Source organism: Delphinapterus leucas, chromosome 9 (genome assembly GCF_059928025.1).
Source record: "Delphinapterus leucas isolate spDelLeu-1000000601 "Yukka" chromosome 9, BTC_Dleu_Yukka2, whole genome shotgun sequence".
Taxonomy (NCBI): domain Eukaryota; kingdom Metazoa; phylum Chordata; class Mammalia; order Artiodactyla; family Monodontidae; genus Delphinapterus; species Delphinapterus leucas.
This window is the reverse complement of record NC_143137.1, coordinates 85,957,331-85,984,351: the sequence shown is the minus strand read 5'-3', so window position 1 is coordinate 85,984,351 and position 27,021 is coordinate 85,957,331. Positions and strand designations below refer to the sequence as shown.

The window sequence follows — 27,021 nt, the reverse complement described above, 5'->3', positions numbered from 1 at the left end:
TGTTGCCTCCTACATCTATTGATACATAACAGGTCAAAGTGGAGCACTGAGAAGTATAAGTTTCAGAAAGATTTTACAACACACAATGGTCGAATCAAAAAAAAAGTTCTGTTAACCCTGAGGTAAGCAAAAAACTCAATTACCCAGCACTGTCACTCAAAGACTTCTTTGAATCACAATGGTCCTGTATCTGGTGCGGGTAAGCTAGCTATTTCACTTCAGTAAAAGGTAAACTGATTTTCAGAAAACCAAATGAATACCCATCTATTGATAAGTGAAACAACAGATTATTTTCACAAGTTAACTTTGAAATTCAATATTAGGGTATAAAAATAATATACTTTCTTGCGCCCATGTAAGGGTTTTTAGTAAACTTTGAACTTTCTTGAGGAGTATCAACTTAAGACGGGTGACCTGTAAACTGAATTCCAATCTTAATAAACTGGACGCAACAGCTGTTTGTACTGCAAGTAATGATCAACCACTTCCTTCATACCTTGGTGCTTCCATTTCCCGTGAGCAACAAGTGGAACAGGTCTGTAATGTAACTGCTAAGCATGTGCTGGTGGTCATTGGTCACTGTCATGTTTGTTAACAACCTCAGTCCGGCCAGCTGCACAGCGGAGTTCAGGGGGCCGGAGAAGACATCCTCACAGACTTGACTGACGTACACCTGAAGGCGGGGAAAAAGTGAGCGTCTTAGGATCTCCAAAATTTTGCTATTGAACCGTAACTTTTCTGCACAGCAGAACAGGGTGATTGTTCAGGATGAGACTTGCTCCTTAGGAAAGATGGTATTTGTATCCTGCCCTCAAACTTGGGTGACTTTTTTTTTTTAAGCTGCCCTTGTTAATGGGAGGCATGGAGCATTTTACAGATATACCTCACTTCAGCCCTGAGACAACTCTAATGACGCAGTGTTATTATGGCCATTTTACTGACAAGGACTTTAAACTCTTCCAGGAGCTTGGACCCCCTGCCCAATGTAACGAGCTGGTGGAGCAGTGTCCAACCCCAGAGACCATGCTCCCAACACCAGTGGGGGGCCTCCCAACCCAGTCTGCCTTTCTGTGTCTGGGCACACTTGGATGAGGAAGAAGACCTGTAGGGCCATTTTGTACCATGGTTAAGTACCTGAACAGTAGGATCTAGGGGTTATATCATGTTAGAAGTAAAGAATGGGGGAGACACAAAGTCAGATAGAACTTTTCTTTAGAGTTCTTTCCTTCAAAAGTAAGCAGAAGGCTTCCCTGGTGGCGCAGTGGTTAAGAATCTGCCTGCCAATGCAAGGGACACGGGTTCAAGCCCTGGTCCAGGAAGATCCCACATGCCGCGGAGCAACTAAGCCTGTGCGCCACAACTACTGAGCCTGCGCTCTAGAGCCCACGCACCACAACTACTGAGCTCACGTGCCACAACTATTGAAGCCCGCGCACCTAGAGCCCGTGCTCCACAACAAGAGAAGCCTCAACAATGAGAAGCCTGCGCACTGCAACAAAGTGTAGCCCCCGCTCACAGCAACTAGAGAAAAGCCTGCGCACAGCAACTAAGACCCAACACAGCCAAAAATAAATAAATTAATTAAAAAAAAATTAAGCAGAGGCAAACTCTATTTGGCCCAACGTTCTTATTTACCGAGGTATATGTATATGAACTACTCCTTCATAATATTGTAAACCGCCACTGGCAAAAAGTAATGCAATGCCAGTAGTACTCCTATTTCACGCATGACAGATCTAAACTAAACCCAGGGTGATGGAAATTTTTCTGAAACTCTATTTTCTGTTTGGCCATGATCTCTCCAGCTTGGAAAAATTATGTCTCACAAATAATTGGTATTCACCTAAGTCTGAACTCCACCAAACATTCTAATTGGTAAGAAAAATTCCCTTATATAAAATGCTAAGGAATTACCAACTGTCCCATAAGCCAGTATTAACTTTTAAAAATATCCAAAAGTATTCATGTTACCTAATGGCAGTAAAGCAAAGAGAGATTACAATTTTAATCTGGTTTCAAGATCTAAATGATATTTACAAGTCAATTTGGCTGTCCTCGGTCACCATTTCATTATACGTCCATCCTTTAAAAAAATGGCATTTCCTTAGAATCATTATAAATCATGTATTTTCACAGGATGCTCATGTCTTTCAAAGCATTTCCTAAAATGTGCTGAGCATTTACATCCTTGTTAGCTCTGAATCTTTTCTCCATTTCAGTTCTAGCAACAAGATTACCAAATGGGCCAGCTCAGTTATTCATGGAGCCGTGCCCACCTCACCTTGTTCCTTTCTCTTGTGATTCCCTCCTTCCCCAACTCTGCCCGTAGAAAGCTTAGACAGTCTTAAGAGCCATCTTGGGCTCTACCTTTTACAGAAACCTCTGAATGAAATCTCTCCTTTCTGTGTATTCTACGATATTTTACTTGTATTTTTCCTTAAAGTATTTCATCATGTTCTGCCTTGAATTACAACTATCTGTGGACTTGCCTCATCCCTCCTTCTAGCTTTCTTAAAACAAGAGCTAATCACGTTCATTTCTAAACTCTGTTAACACAGAGCAGGAGCTCAATAAATGTTGAATTAACATAATTTCCTCATTTATTGTGTCTTCCTGCTGATGTTATCTGACTTTGGCCTGGTTCCTTTACCACACTTGGATTAAACTGAACCCCCAATTCAGAAGTCCACTGCACTTCTTATTGGCTGGTTCAGGTCCCTCCTTCCTCTGACTTAGTCTCCATAAAAATGAGCAGAGGGCCTGAACAGACATGTTTCCAAAGACATACAAATGGTCAATAGGTTCACGAAAAGATGTTCAACGTCACTAATCACCAGGGAAATGCAAATCAAAACCGTGAGATATCACCTCACACCTAGTAGAGTGGTTATCAAAAAGACAAGAAGTAACAAGTGCTGGCAAGGATGTGGAGAAAAAGGAACCCTTGTGTACTGTTGGTGGTTGGTGCAGCCACTATGGAAACCAGTATGGATATTCTTCAAAAAATTAAAAATAGAACTACCATATGATCCAGTAATCCCACTTCTGGGTATATATCCAAAGAAAACAAAATCACTATCTCAAAGCAACATCTGCACCCCCATGTTCACTGCAGCGTTAGTCACAATAGCCAAGACATAGAAATAACCTAAGTGTCAATCAATGGACAAATGGATAAAGGAAATGTGGTGTGTATATACAATGGAATACTATTCACTATAAAAAAGAAGGAAATCCTGCTATTTGTGAAAAATGGATGGACCTTGAGGGCATTATGTTAAGTGAAATAAGTCTGACAGAGAAGACACACAATGAATGATCTTATTTACATGTGGGATCTGAAAAAGCCAAACTCACAGAAACAGAGAGGAGAATGTTCAGGTGAAGGAAATGGGGAGATGTGATCAAAGCAGACAAAGTTATCAGGTGAATAAGTTGTGGAGTCAAATGTACAGCAAGGTGACTATAGTTAACAATACTATATTGTATACTTGCACGTTGCTAACAGAGTAGATCTCAGATGTTCTCACCACACACACACATGCATGCACAGGTAATTATGAGGTGATGGAGGTGTTTGCCAATGCTATACAGTAGCAGGCATCATTTTGCAATATATATGTGTATCAAATCATCATGTTGTATACCTTAAACTTATACAATATTTATGTCAATTATATCTCAATAAAGCTGGAAAAAAATAAAAATTCTTGGCTATAAAGTTATAAAGTATGGCCTACTAAAATTTCATTACTTACCTTTTTGTTATTTTTCTCTTTCATTTACAGAAATCCTTACCTTTTGTGATTTCAGATAACTTACCTTTATCTTTATTTGATTTTCAACATTCACACTCAGGTTATTCAGTGCATTTAAAGCTTTCTCTTTAATACTCTGGTTGGGATTGTTGATTTTGCTTCCAATGATTGGAATACCACCCAATTCACGAATCGTGACCTAAGAGGGAAAAAACAGGACCATGACTTCAAAATGCACCCCCTTCATTATATTCTTTGCATCTACAAATACAAATAAAAACTAATGACTCTTTGGAAATACTGTTCCCATATACAACCTCTAATTCCTATTTTTTAAAAAAGTTTACTACCCATAATTTTATAGGTAAAGAAACCAACTGAAAATAAATTATTAATATATGTAATATTTAAACTATAGCATGGAGATATACAATGAAGATTTATATCTACTACAAGAGCTACTACAATGATCTCAAAGCAATTTACAAACAAAATTATTTTACTCTGAAATAAGTTATATCTCTATTACAGGCCAATTTGGAAATGCATTAAGATTTAGAACACTACAGTATTGTTTTACTAAAATGAATACTTTGGAACACTCATCCCTCAAGATTTTAGTAGATGCTCCATTAAAAAAAAGGGAGCTTTCATGGATAAGTAACTTTGAGAAACTCTGGGTATAACAAAACTAAACACGTCTCTTTATTTTGATGCAATCCTATGTTCGTGTGCATTGGAATCTCCGAGAGGGGAGTATTGAATATAGTACTTCTATAAACTTTATCCATAAAGAAGATCATTTTTCAGTTGGGGGAGAGGAAGAAAACTTATTAACATCTTGAAGTATTAAAGTTCCACACAGTTTGGAAATGGTGCCCAAATTTTCAGAGGAAAAATAATCTGGAGGTTTCTCACAATCAACTGCAACACTAAAATACTATGTGCCTTTGTCCCAATGCTGAAAGAGACATAAACTTTCATTCCTCACAAGAAAAATAAGCTGAAAATGACTCCTGTCAGGCCAAAACATGCCATTCTATCAGAAAAAGAGATAAAGAAGTCTTCCCTCTGCAATTCCAGGTTCTTTCAAAGAATGTGTGGTTACTAGAAAACAGCCCTTCTAAAAAAAAAACAAAAAAAACTGTACTGTTAAAGCAGATGAAGGCATTATAATTGATGACAAGGGACACCAACTCCCATTACTGAAGGAAGTACTTGTTCACCAGTGGCTTCTGACCCCCTCACTCTGACTACAGTTTGTTTCAGAGGAATATAAAACTATGGCATCGGAAATAACCCCAATACAGGCATGCTAATAAGCTAGTCACCATCTGTTGTTTCCGTCTGCCTGGCACCCCTCTTTCTATTGGGGCAGACACAACACCTCCTCTATCCTATATAGTCCCTGGTGGGACTGCTGGTCAATTGTGTTCACACCCATCCCTGTTGTTTTTGGCTGCAGGATGCACATGTGAGCCAGGCCTTGCTAATCATGGTCCAGGGTGCTTTGGCCCAACAATCAATCCAAAGGGTTGGCACTTATCCTAGCAGAGCAACTCCACCTTTCAGATCATAAGCTACAATGATGAAGGCTTGAGAGGCCAGTGGCTTTCTTTCCATCCCTGTGAAGAAAACCTCTTTGTGGCCAGAGAGACAGAGATCAAAACACAAAAAGAAGCAGGGGTAAGCAGCCAAAAGACAGAGAAAGAGAAGGTCTGGTAATTTTTTCTGTAACCCTGAACTATATTCACACTTGTGCCTGAAACCAATGATACCCTTGGATGTCCAAGTTAACTGAGCTCAATATTTTCCCTTTTTGGTTTGAAATAATTTAAGTTGGGTTCTATCATTTACAACTGAAATGTGAGTAACAGACAAATATTCCTTGTATCTCCCTATAAATCTCTAGAGCTTTAGAGTAAACCTTGACATGATGGATAAATACGGACTAAAATGAAGTATAAATTCAAAACTGTGCATGCATGACAATGTTAAGAAAGGGCATTAGCTGAAAATAATGACAAAAACTGTTTTACTTTTCTCCATGGGTAGTGGGGGGAGGAAGCAGAGGCCATTTACATTGGTCCGTGGTTGTCAGCGTGTGGTCTAGGGAGCACCTGCATCAGAACCATCCTCGTAAGCCCTGTGTACAATGTAAAACATGTACTTAAATGTCAGATGCTTTTGTTGCTCTACTGCAGGACTGCTGAACTTTAAATAATTAAAAAGGCCACGCAATGCTAAGTGTTGATTAGATACATTTATTACAAATGGGATGCCAGTGACCAACTTCATAGGGATCTTGATCTAGAATCCTATTACTACTCGTATTACTATTAGGCTGTGCTTTTCAGAAGTAAACGTTATTCTGTAGGTATCCATAGCCATACTATATAGATGAAAAAACTGAGGCTCTGGGAGGTTAAGTAACTTATCAGGGTCACAATTGGTGCTGGTGTGTGAGAATAGGAGGAACGTGTTTGCAGAGACTAGGGTACTCACTTGGTTGACTGAAAAGGCTGCATTGTTACCCAGAGTGACCAAAGCTCTTTCGATAATGACAGGATCCTCAGTAGACTCAAGCAGGTAAAGGAGTTTCTGAAGTTGTTCAGCATTTAGGATTTCATCATATGAGCCATTGGTTAAGTCTTCTGCATAAGAATAAAGTTATTAAAGTTCATTTAAAATCAATATGAGACAAATTTTTTTTACGAACACTACTGAATACATATTCTGATGCCAGGCACAGTTTTAAGCACTTCAAATGCCTTATCTCATTTAATCTTCAAGTGACCCTTGGCAGACGATACTATTATAATTCTCAATTTACAGACAGAATACTGAGGCTTATAAACGTTAAGAAATTAGCCAATGGTTACTTTTCTCTTTTAGTAAAGCACTGCATGCCAACAGCATTTTCTGTTTCTTCTTTCTAAAAATCAGGTACACCCATCCAGTGGAACACTTCCCTACAGACATAGATTATTAAGAAACAGAATTTGCATTAGGAAGAACTGTTCTGATCACAGTTTTAAGAGTGCCTCAGGCTGGAGCAAAAGCTATGGGAGTGGCCCAATCATGCTGCTCGTGGGGCGCTTTTGTTTGGTTTATATGAGCAAGGCATGATGACCGAGACGCAAGAACAGCAGTCCACCTGGGGGTGATGACAAAAGCTGTTGTTCTGAGGAATAGGTCAAGTAGTCAAATGCTGGATCTGCTCAGGAACATTTAAAATTTATAGCTCTAACCTTTAAAAAAAAAATCCTCTTTACAGAAATCACCACAGGAAAAACAGAAACCATTTGTATAATGCTGTAATTGTGTTATAAACATAGAACATGATTCTCTCCAAATTAAACTATGAGAATAGGTCAGACAGTGCAAGTATCCACAGTACATTGCCCAGGGTGGGGCTGAGGGGGCAGTTTATAAGAAGAGGTGCTGTATGATGTCACAGCTGTGTTTTTGTTTTTAAAAATGTCTCTCAAATTATTAAACATTATCTTTGGATGCTGGGATTATGAATGACTTATTTTCTACCCCTGTGCTCATGAGTACTTTCTGATTTTTTTTACAGTAAACATGTATCACTTTATTAAAATAATTGAGTATATTGCTTAAAGAGGAAACACAGACAAATATGAGGTAAACAGACAAGTTTAGATTATGGGAGCCAATAAGTGATATGATGTCCTAAAGAAGCCAAACAAGAAATCAATTATTAGGAAAATCTAAAAGCCAAAAAGCCAGCAGATTCTCACTCCCATGTCTTATAATCAGAACCTCTGTACCATGCTTTTACGCCTGAATCCACTACCTGCCTCATTAACGCCTTATAAAAGAATTTCACCCAAAGGATACTTGAAAAGGTAAGTGAAACAATGACAAAAACACAGATTTTTAAAACGGAAAGATTTTTGGGGGGGTTCATCCAAACCTCTTATTTTACACACAAAGAAACTGAGACCAGGATCATTTAAGGATATGCCTAATGTCACAAAGGAGTTAGTAGCAGAGACCAGAGAAATGAAAATACAAAGCTGCAGACAACCACTTAACCTCTTTTGGGTCTCAGTCTTCTCACATGTAAAATAAAATAAGGTTGGTCAAACACTATAACTGGTCCCAAAAGTTCCTGTACAGCCCTGAAGTTGTGTAATTTTATACATATACACATGACAGAAATAGGATAAATTTAACTCATTCATACTTCCAAAACATTTCAAAATTCTATAACTTCCTTATACATTTTCCCACAAAGTCATTAAAAAGTTTCATAGATACATAAATTATTTATAAATAGCCAAATAAAAATTTACAGGGAAAAGTATTAACTCATAGATTTTTCACTTGAAGGAAGGAAGTGCAACGTGGTTAAAAGTAAAAGTAAGTTAAAAGTTAAAAGTAAGCCAAGGTTGGGCCTCCCTGGTGGCGCAGTGGTTGAGAGTCCGCCTGCCGATGCAGGGGACACAGGTTCGTGACCTGGTCTGGGAAGATCCCACATGCCGTGGAGCGGCTGGGCCCGTGAGCCATGGCCGCTGAGCCTGCGCGTCCGGAGCCTGTGCTCTGCAACGGAAGAGGCCACAACAGTGAGAGGCCCGCGTGCCACAAAAAAAAAAAAAAAAAAAAAAGTAAGCCAAGGTTAAGTTTGGTTCAAATTCCAGCTAAGCTATTTACCAGCTGAGAGACTTAACCTCTCCAAGACTCAGTTTCTTCATGTATTACATGGGAGTTAATAATGCCTACCTTAAAGCATTTTTATGTCTTTGTATATATACCCAAGAGTGGAATTGCTAGATCATGTGGTAGTCCCATTTTTAGTTTTATGAGGAATGTCCATACTGTTTTCCACAGTGGCTACACCAATTTACATTCCCACCAACAGTGTATAATGATTCCCTTTCCTCCACATCCTCACCAACACTTGTTATTTGTGGTCTTTTTGATGACAGCGTTCTGACAAGTGTGAGGTGATATCTCACTGTGGCTTTGATTGGCATTTCTCTGATCATTAGCAATGCTGAGCATCTTTTCATGTCCCTGTTACCCATCTACATGTCTTCTTAGGAAAAATATCTGTTCAGGTCTTCTGCCCATTTTCTAACCAGGTTCTTTTTTTGGTATTGAGTTGTATAAGGTGTTTATATATTTTGGATATTAAGTAACCCCTTGTTGGTTGCATCATTTGCAAATATTTTCACCCATTCAGTAGGTTGTGTTTTTGTTTTGCAAATGGATTCCTTTGTTATGCAAAAGCTTTTCAGTTTAATTAGGTCCTATTTGTTTATTTTTACTTTTGTTTCCTTTGCCTTAGGAGACAGGTTCAAAAAAATATTGCTATGATTTATGTCAAAAAGTGTTCTGCCTATGTTTTCTTCCAGTAGTTTTATACTTTCCAGTCTTACATGTAGGTCTTTGTTCCATTTTGAGTTTATTTTTGCATATGGTATGAGAAAATGTTCTAATTTCATGCTTTTAAATGTAGCTGTCCAGTTTTCCAAACACCACTGATTAAAAAGACTAGCTTTTCCCCATTGTATATTCTTGCCTCCTTTGATGTAGATTAATTGACCATAAGTTCTTGCTTTATTTCTGAACTATCTACTCTGTTCCATTGATCTATGTGTCTGTTTCTGTGCCAGTACCATACTGTTTTGATAAATGTAGCTTTGCAGTATAGTCTGAAGTCCAGGAGCCTGATTCCTCCAGCTTTATTCTTCTTTCTCAAGATTGTTTTCACTATTCTGGGTGTTTTGTGTTTCCATAAATATTTTTAAATTATTTGTTCTAGTTTTTGAAAAAATGTCATTGGTATTTTGATAGGGATTGCATTGAATCTGTAGATTGCCTTGGAGAATATGGTCATTTTAACTATGAATTCTTCCAATCAATGCACAACATATATATCTTTCCATCTATTTGCATCATCTTCAATTTCTTTCATCAGTGTCTTAAAGTTTTCTAGGTATAGGTCTTCTAACTCCTTACGTGGATTTATACTTAGGTATTTTATGCTTTTTGATGTGATGGAAAATGGGACTGTTTCCTTAATTTCTCTTTACAATAGTTCGTTATTAGTGTATAGATATGCAACCGATTTCTGTACAGTAATTTTGCATCTTGCAACTTTTCCAAATTCATTGATGAGCTTTTTGGTGGTGTCTTTGAGATTTTCTATGTATAGTATCATGTCATTTGCAAACAGTGACAGTCCTACTTTTTCCTTTCAAATTTGGATTCCTTTTATTTCTTTTTCTTGTCTGATTGCTGTGGCTAGGACGTCCAATACTATGTTGAATAAAAGTGGCAAGAGTGGGCATCCTTATCTTGTTCCTGATCTTAGAGGAAAATGCTTTTTACCACTGAATATCATGTTAGCTATGGGCTTCTCATATATGGCCTTTATTATGCTGAGGTATGTTCCATCTATACCAACTTGGTTGAGGGTTTTGTTAAAAAAAAAAAAAAGGATGCTGAATTTGTTAAAACAGTTTTGCATCAGTTGAGATGATCATATGATTTTTATTCTACAATTCATTAATGTGGTGTATCACACTGATTCATTTGCAGACATTGAACCATTCTTGCATCCTTGGAATTAATCCCAATTGATCATGGTGTATGATCTTTTTATTGTACTGTTAAATTCAGTTTGCTAATATTTTGTTGAGGACTTTTGTATCTATGTTCAATGATACTGGCCTGCAATTTTCTGTGTGGTATCTTTGTCTTGTTTTGGCATCAGGGTGATGCTGGCCTCATAGAATGAGTTCAGAAGCATTCCTTCCTCTGCAACTTTTTGGAATAGTTTGAGAAGGACACATGTTAACACTTCTCTAAATGTTTGGTAGAATTTACCCGTGAAGACATCTGGTCCTGGACTTTTGTTTGTTGGGAGTTTTAAAAACTATTTATTCAATTTCATTACTGGTAATTGGTCTGTTCATGTTTCCTATTTCTTACTGGTTCAGTCTTGGGAGATTTTACATTTCTAGGAATTTGTCCATTTCTTCTAGGTTTTCCATTTTATTGGCATATAGCTGTTCATAGTAGTCTTTTTTAATCCTTTCTATTTCTGTGGTGTTGGTCCTAACCTCTTTTTCATTTCTGATTTTATTGATTTGGGCCCTCTCTTTTTGTTTTTATGAGTCTGGCTAAAGGTTTATCAATTTTATCTTACCAAAGAACTAGCTCTCAGTTTCACTGATATTTTCTATTTTTTTAATGAGTCTATTTCATTTATTTCTGCTCTGATCTTTATAATTTCTTTCCTTCTGCTAAGTTTGGGTTTTGTTTGGTCTTCTTTTTCTAGCTCCTTTAAGTGTAAGGTTAGGTTATTTGAGAATTTTCTTGTTTCCTGAGGCTGGCCTGTATCGCATAAAATGCCATCTTAAAACTGCTTTTCCTGGGCTTCCCTGCTGGCGCAGTGGTTGAGAGTCCGCCTGCTGATGCAGGGGACATGGGTTCGTGCCCCGGTCTGGGAAGATCCCACATGCCGCAGAGCGGCTAGGCCCGTGAGCCATGGCCACTGAGCCTGCGTGTCCGGAGCCTGTGCTCCACAACGGGAGAGGCCACAACAGTGAGAGGCCTGCGTACCACAAAAAAAATAATAATAAATAAAACAACAAAAAAAACTGCTTTTCCTGCAACCCATAGATTCTGGATCTTTGTGTTTCTGTTTTCATTTGTCTCCAGTATTTTTTACTTTCTTCTTTGATTTCTTCAGTGATCTACTGGTTGTTCAACAGCATATTTTTTAGCCTCCAAGTATTTGTTTTTTGCAGTTTTTTCCTTGTAGTTAATTTCTAGTCTCATACTATTGTGGTTGGAAAAGATGGCTGATATAACTTCAATTTTCTTAAATTTACTGAGACTTTTTTGTGGCCTAGCATGTGATCTACCCTGAAAAATGGTCCACGTGCACTTGAAAAGAATGTGTATTCTGCTGCTTTTGGATGGAATGTTTTATATATATCTAATAGTTCTATCTGGTATAATGTGTCATTTAAAGCCACTGTTTCCTTATTCATTCTCTGTCTGTATGATCTGTCCATTGATGTAAGTGGTGTGTTAAAGTCCCAAACTATTATTGTGTTACTATCGATTTCTCCCTTTAGGTCTCTTAATATCTGTTATGTACTTACGTGCTCCTATGATGGGTGCACATATGTTTAAAATTGTTACATCTTCTTCTTGATTCTATTATAAATTTCTGGTCTGTAGTTACCAAGACTCATATATAGCAATATATATATATATATATATATACATACACACACACATATGTATATATGTGATTGTTTTAAGTTGCTGATCTCTTCATTTCAAACACATTTTAACAACCCTGCATTTTTACTCCCCCCACGCCCATGACTACTGTTTTTGACATCATATTTTACATCTTTTTGTTTTGTGTATCTCTTTACTTATTGTGGATATAGACGATTTCACTACTTTGGTCTTTACCCTTCGTACTAGCTTGGCATGCAGTTGATTTACTACCTTTACTGTATATTTACCTTTACTAATGACATTTTTCCTTTTGTAATTTTCACGTTTCTAGTTGTGCCTTTTTCCTTTCCACTTAAAGTCATTTTAACAATTCTTGTAGAGGTGATGGGAGACAAGATGGCAGAGTAGAAGGACTTGAGCTCACCTTCTCTTACAAAAACACCAAAAACACAACTAACTGCCGAATAACCATGTTTTTTGTACAAGTTGACAAAAAAAAAGACTTGAACCTACCAAAAAAGATATTCTGCACCAAAAAACAAAGAAGAAGCCACAACAAGACAGTGGGAGGAGCGCTTCTGTGATATAATCAAATCCCATACCTGCCAAGTGGGTGACCCACAAACTGAAAAATAATTATATCACAGAGGTTCTCCCACAGGAATTAAGAGTTCTGAGCCCCACATGAAGCTCCCCAGCCTGAGGGTCTGGAATTGGGAGTAGGAGACTTAAGAGCATTTGGCTTTGAGGGTCAGTGAGGCTTGAGTATGGGACTCCACAGGATTGGGGGAAACAGAGACTCCACTCTTAGAGGTCATGTGCACTGGGACCCAGGGTAAAGCAGTGAGTCCACAGAAGCCTGGACCAGACCCACCTGCAGATCTTAGAGGGACTCCTGGGGAGGCGGGGGTTGGCTGTGGCCCAATACAGGGGCAACGTCACTGGTGGCGGAGGCCCCTAGGAAATACTCCTCAGTGTGAGCTCTCCTGGAGGTAACCATTTTGGCACCGAGACCTGGCCCCACCCAACAGCCTGCAGACTCCAGTGCTGGGATGCCTCAGGCCAAACAACCAACAGGGTGGGAACACAGCCCGACCCATCAGCAGACAGGCTGCCTAAAGTTGTCTTGAGCCCAGAGCCACTTCTAGACATGGCACTTGACATGGCACTGTCCACCAGAAGAACAAGACCCAGCTCCACTCACCAGTGGGCAGACATGAGTCCCTCCCACGAGGAAGACTGCACAAGCTCCCGGACCAACCTCACCCACCAGAGGGCAGACATCAAAAGCAAGAAGAACTACAATCCTGCAGCCTGCAGAACAGAGCCTACAAACCCAGAAAGTTAGAAAAAAATGAGATGGCAGAGAAATATGTTCCAGACGATGGAATAAGATAAAACCCCAGAAAAACAACTAATTGAAGTGGATATAGGCAATCTGCCCGAAAAATAATTCAGAACAATGATAGTAAAGATGATCCAAGATCTCGGAAAAACAATGGAGGCACAGACTGAGAAGATACAAGAAATGTTAAACAAAGAGTTAGAAGATTTAAAGAACAAAGATGGGGCTTCCCTGGTGGCGCAGTGGTTGAGAATCCGCCTGCCAATGCAGGGGACACAGGTTTGTGCCCTGGTCCGGGAAGATCCCACATGCCGCGGAGCGGCTGGGCCCGTAAGCCATGGCCGCTGAGGCTGCACGTCTGGAGCCTGTGCTCCACAATGTGAGAGGCCCACGTACCGCAAAAAAAAAAAAAAAAAAAAGAACAGAGATGAACAATACAATAACTGAAATGAAAAATACACTAGAAGGAATCAGTAGCAGAATAAATGGCACAAAAGAATGAATAAGTGAGCTGGAAGACAGACTGGTGGAAATCACTGCTGCAGAACAGGACAAAGAAAAAACAAAAGAAACGAGGACAGTCTAAGAGACTTCTGGAACAACATTAAAGGCACCAACATTCATGTTATAGGGGTCCCAGAAAGAGAAGAGAGAAAGGACCTGAGAAAATATTTGAAGAGATAGTAACTGAAAATTTCCCTAACATGGGAAGGGAAACACTCAAGTCCAGGAAGCGCAAAGAGTCCCATACAGGATAAACCCAAGGAGGAACAGGCTGAGACACATATTAAACAAACTGACAAAAATTAAAGACAAAGAGAAAACATGAAGAGCAGTAAGAGAAAAGCAACAAATAACATACAAGGGAATCCCCATAAGGTTATCAGCAGATTTTCCGGCAGAAACTCTGCAGGCCAGAAGGAAGTGGCACAATGTATTTAAAATGATGAAAGGAAAAACCTACAACCAAGAATACTCTACCCAGCAAGACTTTCGTTCAGATTTGACAGAGAAATCAAAAAGCTTTACAGACAAGCAAAAATTAAGGGAATTCAGCATCACCAAACCAGCATTACAACAGATGCTAAAGGAACTTCTCTAGGCAAAAAAGAAAAGTGAAAAAGGAGAAATTACAACAGACACCGCAGAAATACAAAGCATCCTAGGAGACTACTACAAGCAACTCTATGCCAATAAAATGGACAACCTGGAAGAAATGGACAAATTCTTAGAAAGGTATAACCTTCCAAGACTGAACCAGGAAGAAATAGAAAATATGAACAAACCAATCACAAGTAATGAAATTGAAACTATGATTTAAAACCTTCCAACAAACAAAAGTCCAGGACCAGATGGTTTCACAGGTGAATTCTATCAAACATTTAGAGAAGAGCTAACACCCATCCTTCTCAAACTCTTCCAAAAAATCACAGAAGAAGGAACACTCCCAAACTCATTCTATGAGGCCAACATCACCGTGATACCAAAACCAGACAAAGATACAACAAAAAAAGAAAATTATAGACCAATATCACTGGTGAATATACGTGCAAAAATCCTCAACAAAATACTAACAAACAGAATCCAACAGCACATTAAAAGGATCATAGACCACGATCAAGTGGGATTTATCCCAACGATGCAAGGATTCTTCAATATACGCAAATCAATCAATGTGATATACCATATTAACTAATTGAAGAATAAAAACCATATGATCATCTCAATAGATGCAGAAAAAGCTTTTGACAAAATTCAACACCCATTTATGATAAAAACTCTCCAGAAAGTGGGCATAGAGGGAACCTACCTCAACATAATAAAGGCCATATATGACAAACCCACAGGAAACATCATTCTCAATGGTGAAAAACTGAAAGCATTTCCTCTAAGATCAGGAATGAGACAAGGATGTCCACTCTCACCACTATTATTCAACATAGTTTTGGAAGTCCTAGCCACGGCAATCAGAGAAGAAAAAGACATAAAAGGAATACAAATTGGAAAAGAAGAAGTAAAACTGTCACTGTTTGCAGATGACATGATACTATACATAGAGAATCCTAAAAATGCCACCAGAAAACTACTAGAGCTAATCAATGAATCTGGTAAAGTTGCAGGATACAAAATTAATGCACAGAAATCTCTTGCATTCCTATACACTAATGATGAAAAATCTGAAAGAGAAATTATGGAAACACTCCCATTCACCACTGCAACAAAAAGAATAAAATACCTAGGAATAAACCTACCTAGGGAGACAAAAAACCTGTATGCAGAAAACTATAAGACACTGATGAAAGAAATTAAAGATGATACTAACAGATGGAGAGATATACCATGTCCTTGAATTGGAAGAATCAATATTGTGAAAATGACTATACTACCCAAAGCAATCTACAGATTCAGTGCAATCCCTATCAAATTACCAATGGCATTTTTTACAGAACTAGAAAAAATCATCTTAAAATCTGTATGGAGACACAAAAGACCCCAAATAGCCAAAGCAGTCTTGAGGGAAAAAAACAGAGCTGGAGGAATCAGACTCTCTGATTTCAGACTATACTACAAAGCTACAGTAATCAAGACAATATGGTACTGGCACAAAAACAGAAACACAGATCAATGGAACAAGATAGAAAGCCCAGAGATAAACCCACGCACCTATGGTCAACTAATCTATGACAAAGGAGGCAAAGATATACAATGGAGAAAAGACAGTCTCTTCAGTAAGTGGTGCTGGGAAAACTGGACAGCTGCATGTAAAAGAATGAAATTAGAACACTCCCTAACACCATACGCAAAAATAAACTCAAAATAGATTTGAGACCTAAATGTAAGACCAGACGCTACAAAACTCTTAGAGGAAAACATAGGAAGAACACTCTTTGACATAAATCACAGCAAGATCTTTTTTGATCCACCTCCTAGAGTAATGGAAATAAAACCAAAAATAAACAAATGGGACCTAATGAAACTTCAAAGCTTTTGCACAGCAAAGGAAACCATAAACAAGACAAAAAGACAACCCTCAGAATGGGAGAAAATATTTGCAAATGAAGCAACTGACAAAGGATTCATCTCCAAAATATATAAACAGCTCATGCAGCTCAATATCAAAAAAAAACCCAATCCAAAAATGGGCAGAAGACCTAAACAGACATTTTTCCAAAGAAGACATACAGGTGGCCAAGAAGCACATGAAAAGCTGCTCAACATCACTAATTATTAGAGAAATGCAAATCAAGCCTACAATGAGGTATCACCTCACACCAGTCAGAATGGGCATCATCAGAAAATCTACAAACAACAAATGCTGGAGAGGGTGCGGAGAAAAGGGAACCCTCTTGCACTGTTGGTGGGAATGTAAATTGATACAGCCACCAAGGAGAACAGTATGGAGGTTCCTTAAAAAACTAAAAATAGAATTACCATATGATCCAGCAATCCCACTACTGGGCATATACCCAGAGCAAACCATAATCCAGAAAGACACATGCACCCCAATGTTCACTGCAGCACTATTTACAATAGCCAGGTCATGGAAGCAACCTAAATGCCCATCAACAGACAAATGGATAAAGAAGATGTGGTACATATATACAATGGAATATTACTCAGCTATAAACAGGAACGAAACTGAGTCATTTGTTGAGACGTGGACGGATCCAGCGAGTGTCATACAGAGTTAAGTAAGTCAGAAAGAGAAAAACAAATATCGTATATTAACGCACGTATGTGGAAACCTAGAAAAGTGGTACCGATGAGCCAGTTTTCAGGGCAGAAGTTGAGACACAGATGTAGAGAACTGACATGTGGACACCAAGGGGGGAAAACCGTGGTGGGGTGGGGACAGTGGTGTGCTGAATTGGGCAATTGGGTTTGACATGTATACACTGATGTGTATAAAATTGATGACTAATAAGAACCTGCAGTATAAAAAAACAAACAAAACAACTAAACTTTCTTTGGGTTATTTTTATGGAAATATGTTAATATAAATGTTTCAGACATTACATGAAATTTCTAAAAATCTTGTATGTTCTGGTATTATGTTATAAGTCATAATTCTAGTTATTACTTTAAAATGTATATCTCAGAAATAACTAAATTTCCTTGTCAGTTGCATTATTATGAACTTTCATCAAATCTTTAACCGTGGTCATTTTTAAGTCTTTCGTCATTTACAAACAGTTCTGGGTGTACTCTGATGCTTCTGCAAATATGTTCCTATAAAAGGGTTTCACCTTCAAGGAATTCATGGAAAAGACAAGTACAGGTTTCTGGTAACTGACTATACTGCTGAACTGAATGAATAAGCATTTTCAGAACTCTAATGGAAAACTGATGAACTCATAAAAGTGCTAACAAAAGATCAAGATGAAAAAAAAATTGATTACACAGGACTGAGTAAACTGATGAGGATGATTATAATTTTTGTGACTTTCTGTTTGAATAAAAAAAAAATCCCACAAGGACTCAGAGGCAAAAAATATACAAATCAATTTTCACTGCAAAGTAAAGGAGCTGTTACAGTGGAGGATTACTGGAGTGAATGTCAATATTATGACATAGTGTGAGTGTGTTTCGTGTTTGGTAATTGCAATCATTGTTTTTGTTGTGGCCATCCATTTACAATGCTTGGTGTCAGTCTATTTATCTCTTGTAAAAATAAAATACTGTGTGTGTGTGTGTGTGTGTGTGTGTGTGTGTGTGAAAAACAAAACAAAAAAAACAAAGTAATAAAATATTAAAAAAAAAAAAACCAACAGAATACTCTACCCAGCAAGGCTCTCGTTCGGATTTGACAGAGAAATCAAAAAGGTTTACAGACAAGCAAAAGTTAAGGGAATTCAGCATCACCAAACCAGCTTTTACAACAAATGATAAAGGGACTTCTCTAGGTGAAAAAGAAAAGCCCAAAACTAAAAACAAGAAAATTATGAATGGGTAAAGCTCACTGGTAAAGGCAAACATACAGTAAAGTTAGGAAATCATTCACACACAAATATCAAAACCATCAACTGTGAGGAGAGGAGAAATGCAGGACATTGGAAATGTATTTGAGATTAAGAGACCAGCAACTCAAAACTATCAAAACTATCTTGTTTATATATATATGTACTGCTATATCAAAACCTCATGGATGGTAACTGCAAACCAAAAATCCACAACAGAAACTCACATGCTTCCTGATTTCAAACTATATTATAGTAATCAAAACAGTATGGTATCGGCACAAAGACAGACACATAGATGAGTGGACTAGAACAGAGAGCCCAGAAATAAACCCACACATATATGATCAATTAATTTATGACAAAGGAGCCAGGACTATACAATAGGGAAAGAAGAGTCTCATCAATAAATGGTGTTGGAAAAACTGGACAGCTACACGCCAAAGAATCAAACCAGTTCATCTGTACCATTTTTCTACAGATGAACAACTCTGCAAGGCAGAAATAAAGACACAGATGTAGAGAACAAACGTATGGACACCAAGGGGGGAAAGCAGTGGGTGGTGGTGGGATGAATTGGGAGATTGGGATTGACATATATACACTAATATGTATAAAATAGGTAACTAATAAGAACCTGCTGTATAAAAAATAAAATAAAATTCACACACAGAAAAGAAGGAAACCGAACCACTATCTCACACAATACACAAAAATCAACTCATAAAGGATTAAGTCTTAAATATAAGACCTGAAACCTAGGGGCTTCCCTCGTGGCTCAGTGGTTAAGAATCTGACTGCCAATGCAGGGGACACGGGTTCGAGCCCTGGTCCGGGAAGATCCCACATGCTGCAGAGCAACTAAGCCCATGCGCCACAACTACTAAGCCTGCGCTCTAGAGCCCGCGGGCCACAACTACTGAAGCCCCTGCGCCTAGAGCCCATGCTCCGCAACGAGAAGCCATCGCAGTGAGAAGCCCACGCACCCCACTTGGTGCAACTAGAGGAAAGCCCACATGCAGCAACGAAGACCCAAAAGCAGCCAATAAATAAACAAATAATAAATTCTTTAAAAAAAGACCTGAAACCTAAAACTCCTAAAAAAAAATAGATGGTAAGCTCCTTGACATGGGTGTTGACAATGATTTTTTGGATTTGACCAAAAGCAAAAGCAACAAAAGCAAAATAAACAAGTGGAACTACATGAAAAAATCTTCTGTACAGCAAAGGAAGCCATCAACAAAATAAAAAGGCAACCCATGAAATGGGAGAAAGTATTTGTAAATCATTTATCTGATAAATGGTTACTATCTAAAATATTTTTAAAAACTCAAGCAACTCAATAGGAAAAAAAAAAAGAAACAATCTAATTATAAAATGGGCAGAGGCTCTGAATGGACCTTTCCCCAAAGACATTCAAATGGCCAACAAGTACATGAAAAGGGGCTCAACATCACTAATCTTCAGGGAAATGCAAACCAAAACCACAATTAGCTATCACCTCACACCTGTTAGAATGGCTATCCTCAAAAAGACAATAGATAACAAGTGTTGGTTAGGATGTAGAGAAAAGGGAACCCTTGTGCACTGTTGGTGGGGATTCCAATCACTATGGAAAATACGGAGGTTCCTCAAAAAATTAAAAATAGAACTACCAGGGACTTCCCGGCGGTCTAGTGATTTAAGACTTCACCTTCCAATGCAGGGGGTGCAGGTTCAATCCCTGGTCAGGGAGCTAAGATCCCACAGGCCTTGTGGACAAAAAAACCAAAACATAAAACAGAAGCAATATTGTAACAATTCAATAAAGACTTTAAAAATGGTCCACATCAAAAAAAACCTTTAAAAAAAATTCTAAAAAAACAGAACTACCGCATGATCTAGCAATTCCACTTTGTGATTCCACGAAATCACCACCTTGAAAAGATACTTGCACCGCCATGTTCACTGCAGCATTATTTACAATAGCCAAGACATGGAAACAACCTAAGTGTCAATCGATGGATGAATGTATAAATAAAACGTGATAACACACACACACACACTCTCACACTCACACATACATACAATGGAATGTTATTCAGCCATAAAAAAGAAGGAAATCCTGCCATTTGTGACAACATGGATGGATCCTGAGGGCATGATGTCCAGAGAAATAAGTCAGACAATGAAAGACAAATACACAATGATCTCACTTTTATGTGGAATCTAAAAACTCAACTCATAGCAAGAGAGTGTCATGGTGGCTGCCAGGGGCTGGGGGCTGAAGGAAATGGGAAGATCTGGGTCAAAGGGTACAAACTTTCAGTTATAAGGGCAATGAGTACTAGGAGTGTAAAGTACAGCTTGGTGACTATAGTTAACAATACTGTATTGTATACTTGAAAGTTGCTAAGACAGTAGACCTTAAAAGTTCTCATCACAAGAAAACTTGTGGTGATGGATGTCAACTAAACTTACTATGGTGATCATTTTGCAATATATACAAATGTCAAACCATTATGTTGTACACCTAAAACTAATACAGTGTTTATCTCAATTAAAAAAAATAGATCATCCTCCAAAACATAAGCGTGATGCTGACAAAATGGGTATTTCTTGAGTCTTCTTCAAAGAAAAAAGTGTAGCTTCAGGTAATGGCTGTGAGCAACGTATTTTGTAAGCTGCCTGGCCAAGGTACTGGTGATTTTGGTGGAGCGGGGGGGTAGTAAGACTTTGTCAGTGTTCATCATGTTGAGTAAGTATAAGTGAGAAGGTATCTGAGTTTGGGTCACCTGACTACTTATACAGAAATATCTATGACACAAAGACAACAAAGTAGGCTTTGGAAGTAAGGGTAAGTCCAAATCTGTTTTAAAATGAATTTTTTTCCCCTTGTGCCAAAAGGGAAAGAAGGCTTTCACCCACTCCCTTTTCTGAGAACATTTCCTTGAGCAAACTAGTAATTGTAAATCCTTTGTCTGTCCCTTTGATATAAATATACATCTTTTAAAAAGCTAAGTAAGCCTCTTGCCGGTTTAAAACCCAAGAAAATCTTTCTTAGCGTCTTTGGTGTCATCTGAAGTGTAAACATCAAGGAAGATGGAGTCCCCATCTCCTTGTCTCTGGGTGAGTCAGAGCTCGGTTCTTGGCTCTGTGTTGTAACTATGCGGTTATCATAGATACTGAGAAATCTTATTTTTCTTCTACATAACGGCTATTAGCTAACACAAATACCACCCCAACTACCTGTGAATTTAGAATGAACTACGTGTAGCAAATGGTTCTGTCAAGTCCTCTTAAGGACAAATTACTCTTTATCTTGAGGGCATGTACTTAATATGAAATAGGTTATAGGTTATATCTGGCTGGATACATAAAGGGGTGAGAATTCTGTCTTTGCAATCCCATTAGCAGATTGCCTGTGATGGGCGTAGCAATCTGGTTTAATGCTTATTCTCTAATAAAGCTATTTAGTTCTTTCCTACATTTGTAGAGAGGAATTTCTTGGTCGGCAGGAGATTTTATTTTTAATTATTTCTGTAACAGCTTCCATGACCTGAAATACCCCCCAGAACATTCAACAAGTTGTTAGAATCCTGAATGCATCAATCAATTTTTGGACCGAAACCTAACCATGCACTTGTCCGCCAGGAGGGTGTCCTCCATGCAGACAACTGTTCTAATTTGATATACATAGCTATATCTGTATCTCCAGGATCTCTCGCATACCACGGCGACTTCAAAGTACCTCCCCTCAGAACTGCCCCTCTGGCGTCCCTTCTTCCAGGCTACCTGCACGCAGAATTTCATCTATCGCCCCAGAATCCCCCTGGTAACACAAAGGCCGGGAGCAAGCTTTAACGTTGAGAGGCAATCAACACGCTTTTGAGAAACAGTCCTCCGCTGTGACGCCAGACTCAGACAAGAAAGTCTGGGCAATTTTTCATCCCGGAATTTTGAACAAAGAAATGGAGGCGGGGAACCAGCTCTGAACCTTACACTCACCCAATCAAGTGGAAGACCCGTCTTTTGCACCTGGGCTTCCCGACTTTGCCCTTCTCATCAGCCTCCCTCCCTGGCTGGGCTCCTTATTTACTCCCAGCACTGGAAAGCCACGAGCACCTGTGGCGTCTTCAACCCCCACTCTGGGAAAGCCACAGTCCCAGTCCCCGCCCACCTGCTAGGCACCCCGTGGCCTCACCTGCAGAGCGCGAGGGGCGCAGCCGTAGCCCGGGGACGCCTCGCCGCCGGCCCCGCGTCAGCCTGTAGAAGCAGTAGCAGGCGCCGGCCGCTAGGACCAGGCCCGCCGCCACCCAGCCCACATCCCGGGCGCCGCCCATGCTGCCGCTGGGGCCACGCGCAGCGCTGGGCCTGCCGCAGGACAGTCCGAAGCCAGAGGGTGCTGCCGGCGTCCGGGTTCTAGCCGACGGAGAAAGGAAATGGGCGACTGAGCTCCGCCTCTCGGAAACCGCCCTGTCGGCCCGGACGCGTCCCGGCGTCTTCCTCGAGTCTGGGCGGGGCGCGGGTGAAAGAGAGCGAGACTGGGTGAAGAGCTGCAAGGACTGAACGCCCCAACAGCACACACCAGGGACCACCCCCGGGCCGGCCCGAGGTTCACCTCCCTCCCGGCAGTCCTCGGCACCAGGGTGGGCGCTCGGGGCAACGCAGCGCCTAGCCCCTCCCCCCCACGCAGCGTGGTTGCCGGGGCAACGCTGAGACGCGCTAGCCCCACGCCAGGCGCGGCTCCTGCTGCGCGGGGCGTGAAGAGCAGGCTGGAAGCGCAGAGTTTCAGCAGGGCCTCTGGTCATGGCCTCGCTGCGCCTTGCCAACCCCAGGCTGAGGAACTACTTCAAGGAGAAATACATTCCTCAGGTCTGCGAGGTACTGGAGCCAAGTGGCGCCGGAGTTAGAAGAGAAAGGAATTGGAAGAGATTTCCCAGAGGAGGGACTGGGGTTTGGTGGAGAGAGGGAGTGGAGGTTCAGAGGAGCGAAAAGGAAACGATGAAGTCACATTTGGGCAGGTCGGCGGTCTGGGCTGAACATACCGATCAGAGTTGAAGACAGAGGGGTGACAGTGGCTGAAAGGGGGGAATGGGTGACATCTCCCAGAGAGAAGGAACAAAGGGCCTCGGGACAGAAACCCCAAACTCCAACTTTTAAGTTTTGGACAAGAGGAGCCTGAAGACTAGAGGAGTGAGAATGAAGTGCTGTGGAGACAGAGAAGGAAAAGCAGGAGAGTGTGGCTTTATGAAGAGAGTGGGCAATAGTGTCACCTAAGATAAGGACCTGAAAAGGTGTAGTGGATTTGACCCAAGGTGAGTTTGGGTTTTCAGTAGAGCGATGAAGGCTCTATGAAAATAGATTTAAGTTGGCTGAGGAGTGGAAGCTGAGACCTTTAGGTGGAAGGTAGTTAGCCCTTTGTGAAGGGAAGGACCGCACAACCAGGACTTAAACGCGGGAGGAAGGACTGTCCTCACCCACCCGCCTTGTAACAGGAGGGAAGGAGGACAAGAGGTGGATAGGTTTTGTAGGTTTGGGGATAGGAAGTCAAGAACGTTCTCTTCTGGTGACTTCCATTTTCTCTGCTAATATTAGGTGAAATATTTGCCAAGAATGAGTATGTTTGGGTGGGGATGGAGGGTGCAGAAGAGGTTTTGAGTAGTTAAGTTATGCGGAGAAGGAGGGAGAGTTAGAAGTCTAGGGAAGGAAAGAGAAGGAGAGCCAGGCAGTGTTGAGAGCCCAGCTTGGGGTAGTAACTCTCCTACACAGGTGGGAGGGCAATTCAGTATAGCTCCTCCTTTTTGGATGGTAATTTAGAAATATGTATTAAAATGTTAAATATGAATACCCTTTGACCAAGCATTTCCACTTCTGAGGATCCACTTTAGAGACATATTTGCACATGTAACCAGAAGGATGTACAAGTATTTTCATTATAACATTGTTCATAGTGAAAATGGTTATTACCTAAGTGTAAGTAAGGGAATGGGATATTATGTAGAATAAAATATACCTGTACCTTTTGAGAAGAAGGGCTCTCCGTGACATATTAAATTTTAAAAAGAAAAAAATGCAAATTGCTTAACAAAGTGTGTACTACAATCTAGCTACCTATCTGATTTCATATATGTATGTATACGTGTATATATGTATGTTTATATGTATATATATGTACATGCATATATATATCTATATTTAAGACAATAATACATGCATAGAACATATGGCAAACTTAACAGCAATGTTTTGGGGAATGGTTTTAGGAGAGAACTCTCATCTTTTACTCCATATACATCTGTATTGTTTTAATTTTTTTATGATGAGTTTCATTCATGTTCATGTTTACTGTACAATTATATTTGAAAATGTGTAGAGAGCATGGTACTCATCTTCCCAGTTATATGATTTTCTCAAGCAGCACTCAGTAAATCAGATGCAGGTACACAAATAAGAGTTGACTTCATCCAGGATAGGAGTTTGCCAGACATATATAATGGAAGGGCAATGGTGAGGGAGCTAAGCTTTTGAGAGTGCCTGAAGTGATGGGCAAGGACTCTAAGGACTGGGTGGGAAATGAGAACAAGACATAATACTGATATGTGGGTAGAAAGTAGAAGTTTGTAAGAAGGGAATGAAGAGGGGTAGAGGGAGTAATTGAGTGAGGGAGCTGGAAAATAGGAGATGGGGGTCAGAAAGTGGAATGTTTGTATAGTTCTCTGTCAGTATCTTCATCTTTTTGTTTTATTAGACCTTTTTCTTGGTCAGATATATTAACACATGACTTCCGGGCTTCCCTGGTGGCGCAGTGGTTGAGAATCTGCCTGCCAATGCAGGGAACACGGGTTCGAGCCCTGATCTGGGAAGATCCCACATGCCGTGGAGCAACTGGACCTGTGAGCCACAACTACTGAGCCTGCGCGTCTGGAGCCTGTGCTCCGCAAGAAGAGAGGCCGCGATAGTGAGAGGCCCGTGCACCGCGATGAAGAGTGGCCCCCGCTTGCCACAACTAGAGAAAGCCCTCGCACAGAAACAAAGAACCAACACAGCCATAAATAAATAAAAATAACACATGACTTCATAGTGCAAAATTCCAAACTTATAAAAAGGAAATGGACTTAGTTTCCAAGGGGAGAACCTGAAAAATCTGTGGTTCATCAATTTTCCCTCTTTGAAACCATTTTTGTACTATCATATCAATACAAGTAGGCCTGGAGGGGTGAAAGTATCCTGGGGAGAAAGAGCCTCCTCAAAGGACCTAATACAGTTGTCCCTCAGTATCCTCAGGGTTGGTTCCAGGACCTGCCATGGATACTAAAATCTGTGCATGCTCAAGGACCTTGCATAAAATGGCATAGTATTTGCATACATACATCCCACTGTATAAATCACCTCTAAATAAATCATCTCTAGATCACTTATAGCACCTAATCCAATGTAAATGCTATGTAAATAGTTGCCTGCACACAGTGAAGTCTTTTGCTTTTTGAAACAATGGAATTTTTTCCCAAACATTTTGGATCCACATTTGGTTGAATCCATGAATGAAGAACCTGCAGATACAGAGGGCTATTTAAGATTCAGGATAAAGCCATTCTGAGTGATGACTCAGTCCAAGTTGGCCATGGAGCAGGTAGCACAACTGGACTCAAGTTGAGGGTCAGGGAACATCAGGGAAGTAGTAACCTCTCCTTGCCTTGCTCTCCACTTGCCATAACACTACATGGCTGCAAGAGGCATCCCTGGTTCCTCCTCTGGATGAGAGCACCTCTTCCTCACCAGCCTACCATACTGTTTTGCCCCTAGAGAAAAGAGGCCCTTAGAAGTGCTCCCCATTGCCTAAGACGGTATTCTTCCGAGGAGTCCTTCACTCACCTCTGCTACCACGTTACCAGCAGGTGCAAGAGAGCCTCACACACCCACCTTAACCTGGTTACCTGCTTCCCCTAAGAGACTATCAGGCTGAATCCCATTGTGTCTCATATCCCTGTACATCTATTCGCCTGACCCAATTTTCCATGCCTAGCACTCTTCTAAAACCCATCTTCTGCAAGTTTTGGAATACATCATCTTTCATCACAGATTTCTATGTATATTTAACCTCTTCTGAACTCCACCTACCTGTCCTGAATAAAACCTGGCTGTCTACTTAGGATATCATTTCCCTGCCAACTTTTGAATAGAGGCTGATTTTTTTTTTTTCCAATCCTGCTTGATTCACTGGGCTTACTGAATCTGTTGATTGATATTTTTCATCTGTTTTAGAAAATTCTTGGTCATTTTCAAATTCTGCTTCTACCTAATTCTCTCTTCTCCCTCTGGGACTCCGATCATAAATATGTTAGCTTTTTTTTTTTTTTAACTTAGTCCTACATGCCTATGCCTCTTTGGCTCTCTTCTGTTTTTTCCCCATTCTCTTTTCTGTGCTTAAGTTTGGATATTTTTCATTGATTGTCTTCACGTTTACAGATTCTGTTTTATGCTGAGTCCTGTCTACTGTTAAATACATCAAATGAATCAAATGAGTTCTTAATTTCAGATGGTATATTTTTCAGTTCTAGAATGTCCATTTGATTTTTTATACATTCCAATTAATATTCTGCATCTTTTCATCCATTTTGTCTATCATATCCTGTTTTCTTTAACATGTTAGTTATTATTAATTTAAAACCATTGTCTGTTAATATGAATAACTTTGAATTAAATTATTAGAATAGAATAAACGTTCTTTACTCAACTTACTGGT

The 27,021-nt window shown here is 39.8% G+C and overlaps 2 protein-coding genes across 3 annotated transcripts in view; one reads left to right on the top strand and one right to left on the bottom strand.

Annotated features, from left to right (window-relative positions):
• The window catches only part of ARMC10 (armadillo repeat containing 10), a 30,318-nt gene extending 7,397 nt beyond the window's left edge, over window positions 1–22,921 (bottom strand). Inside the window, exons 1-4 of one of the 2 annotated variants that reach the window (XM_022554455.3) lie at window positions 22,480–22,915; window positions 6,264–6,412; window positions 3,823–3,957; window positions 497–673 (exon numbers count right to left, since the gene is read on the bottom strand). In XM_022554455.3, the coding sequence (XP_022410163.2) occupies window positions 497–673; window positions 3,823–3,957; window positions 6,264–6,412; window positions 22,480–22,618 (600 nt within the window). In that variant the 5' untranslated portion in view covers window positions 22,619–22,915. Of the gene's footprint in view, window positions 1–496; window positions 674–3,822; window positions 3,958–6,263; window positions 6,413–22,479 lie in introns of both variants that reach the window. The other variant, XM_089917766.1, reaches the window with a different exon arrangement.
• FBXL13 (F-box and leucine rich repeat protein 13) overlaps window positions 22,487–27,021 on the top strand; it is a 183,352-nt gene continuing 178,817 nt past the window's right edge. Inside the window, 1 exon segment of the mRNA XM_089917767.1 lies at window positions 22,487–23,159. Within this exon segment, the coding sequence (XP_089773893.1) occupies window positions 23,085–23,159 (75 nt within the window). The 5' untranslated portion in view covers window positions 22,487–23,084.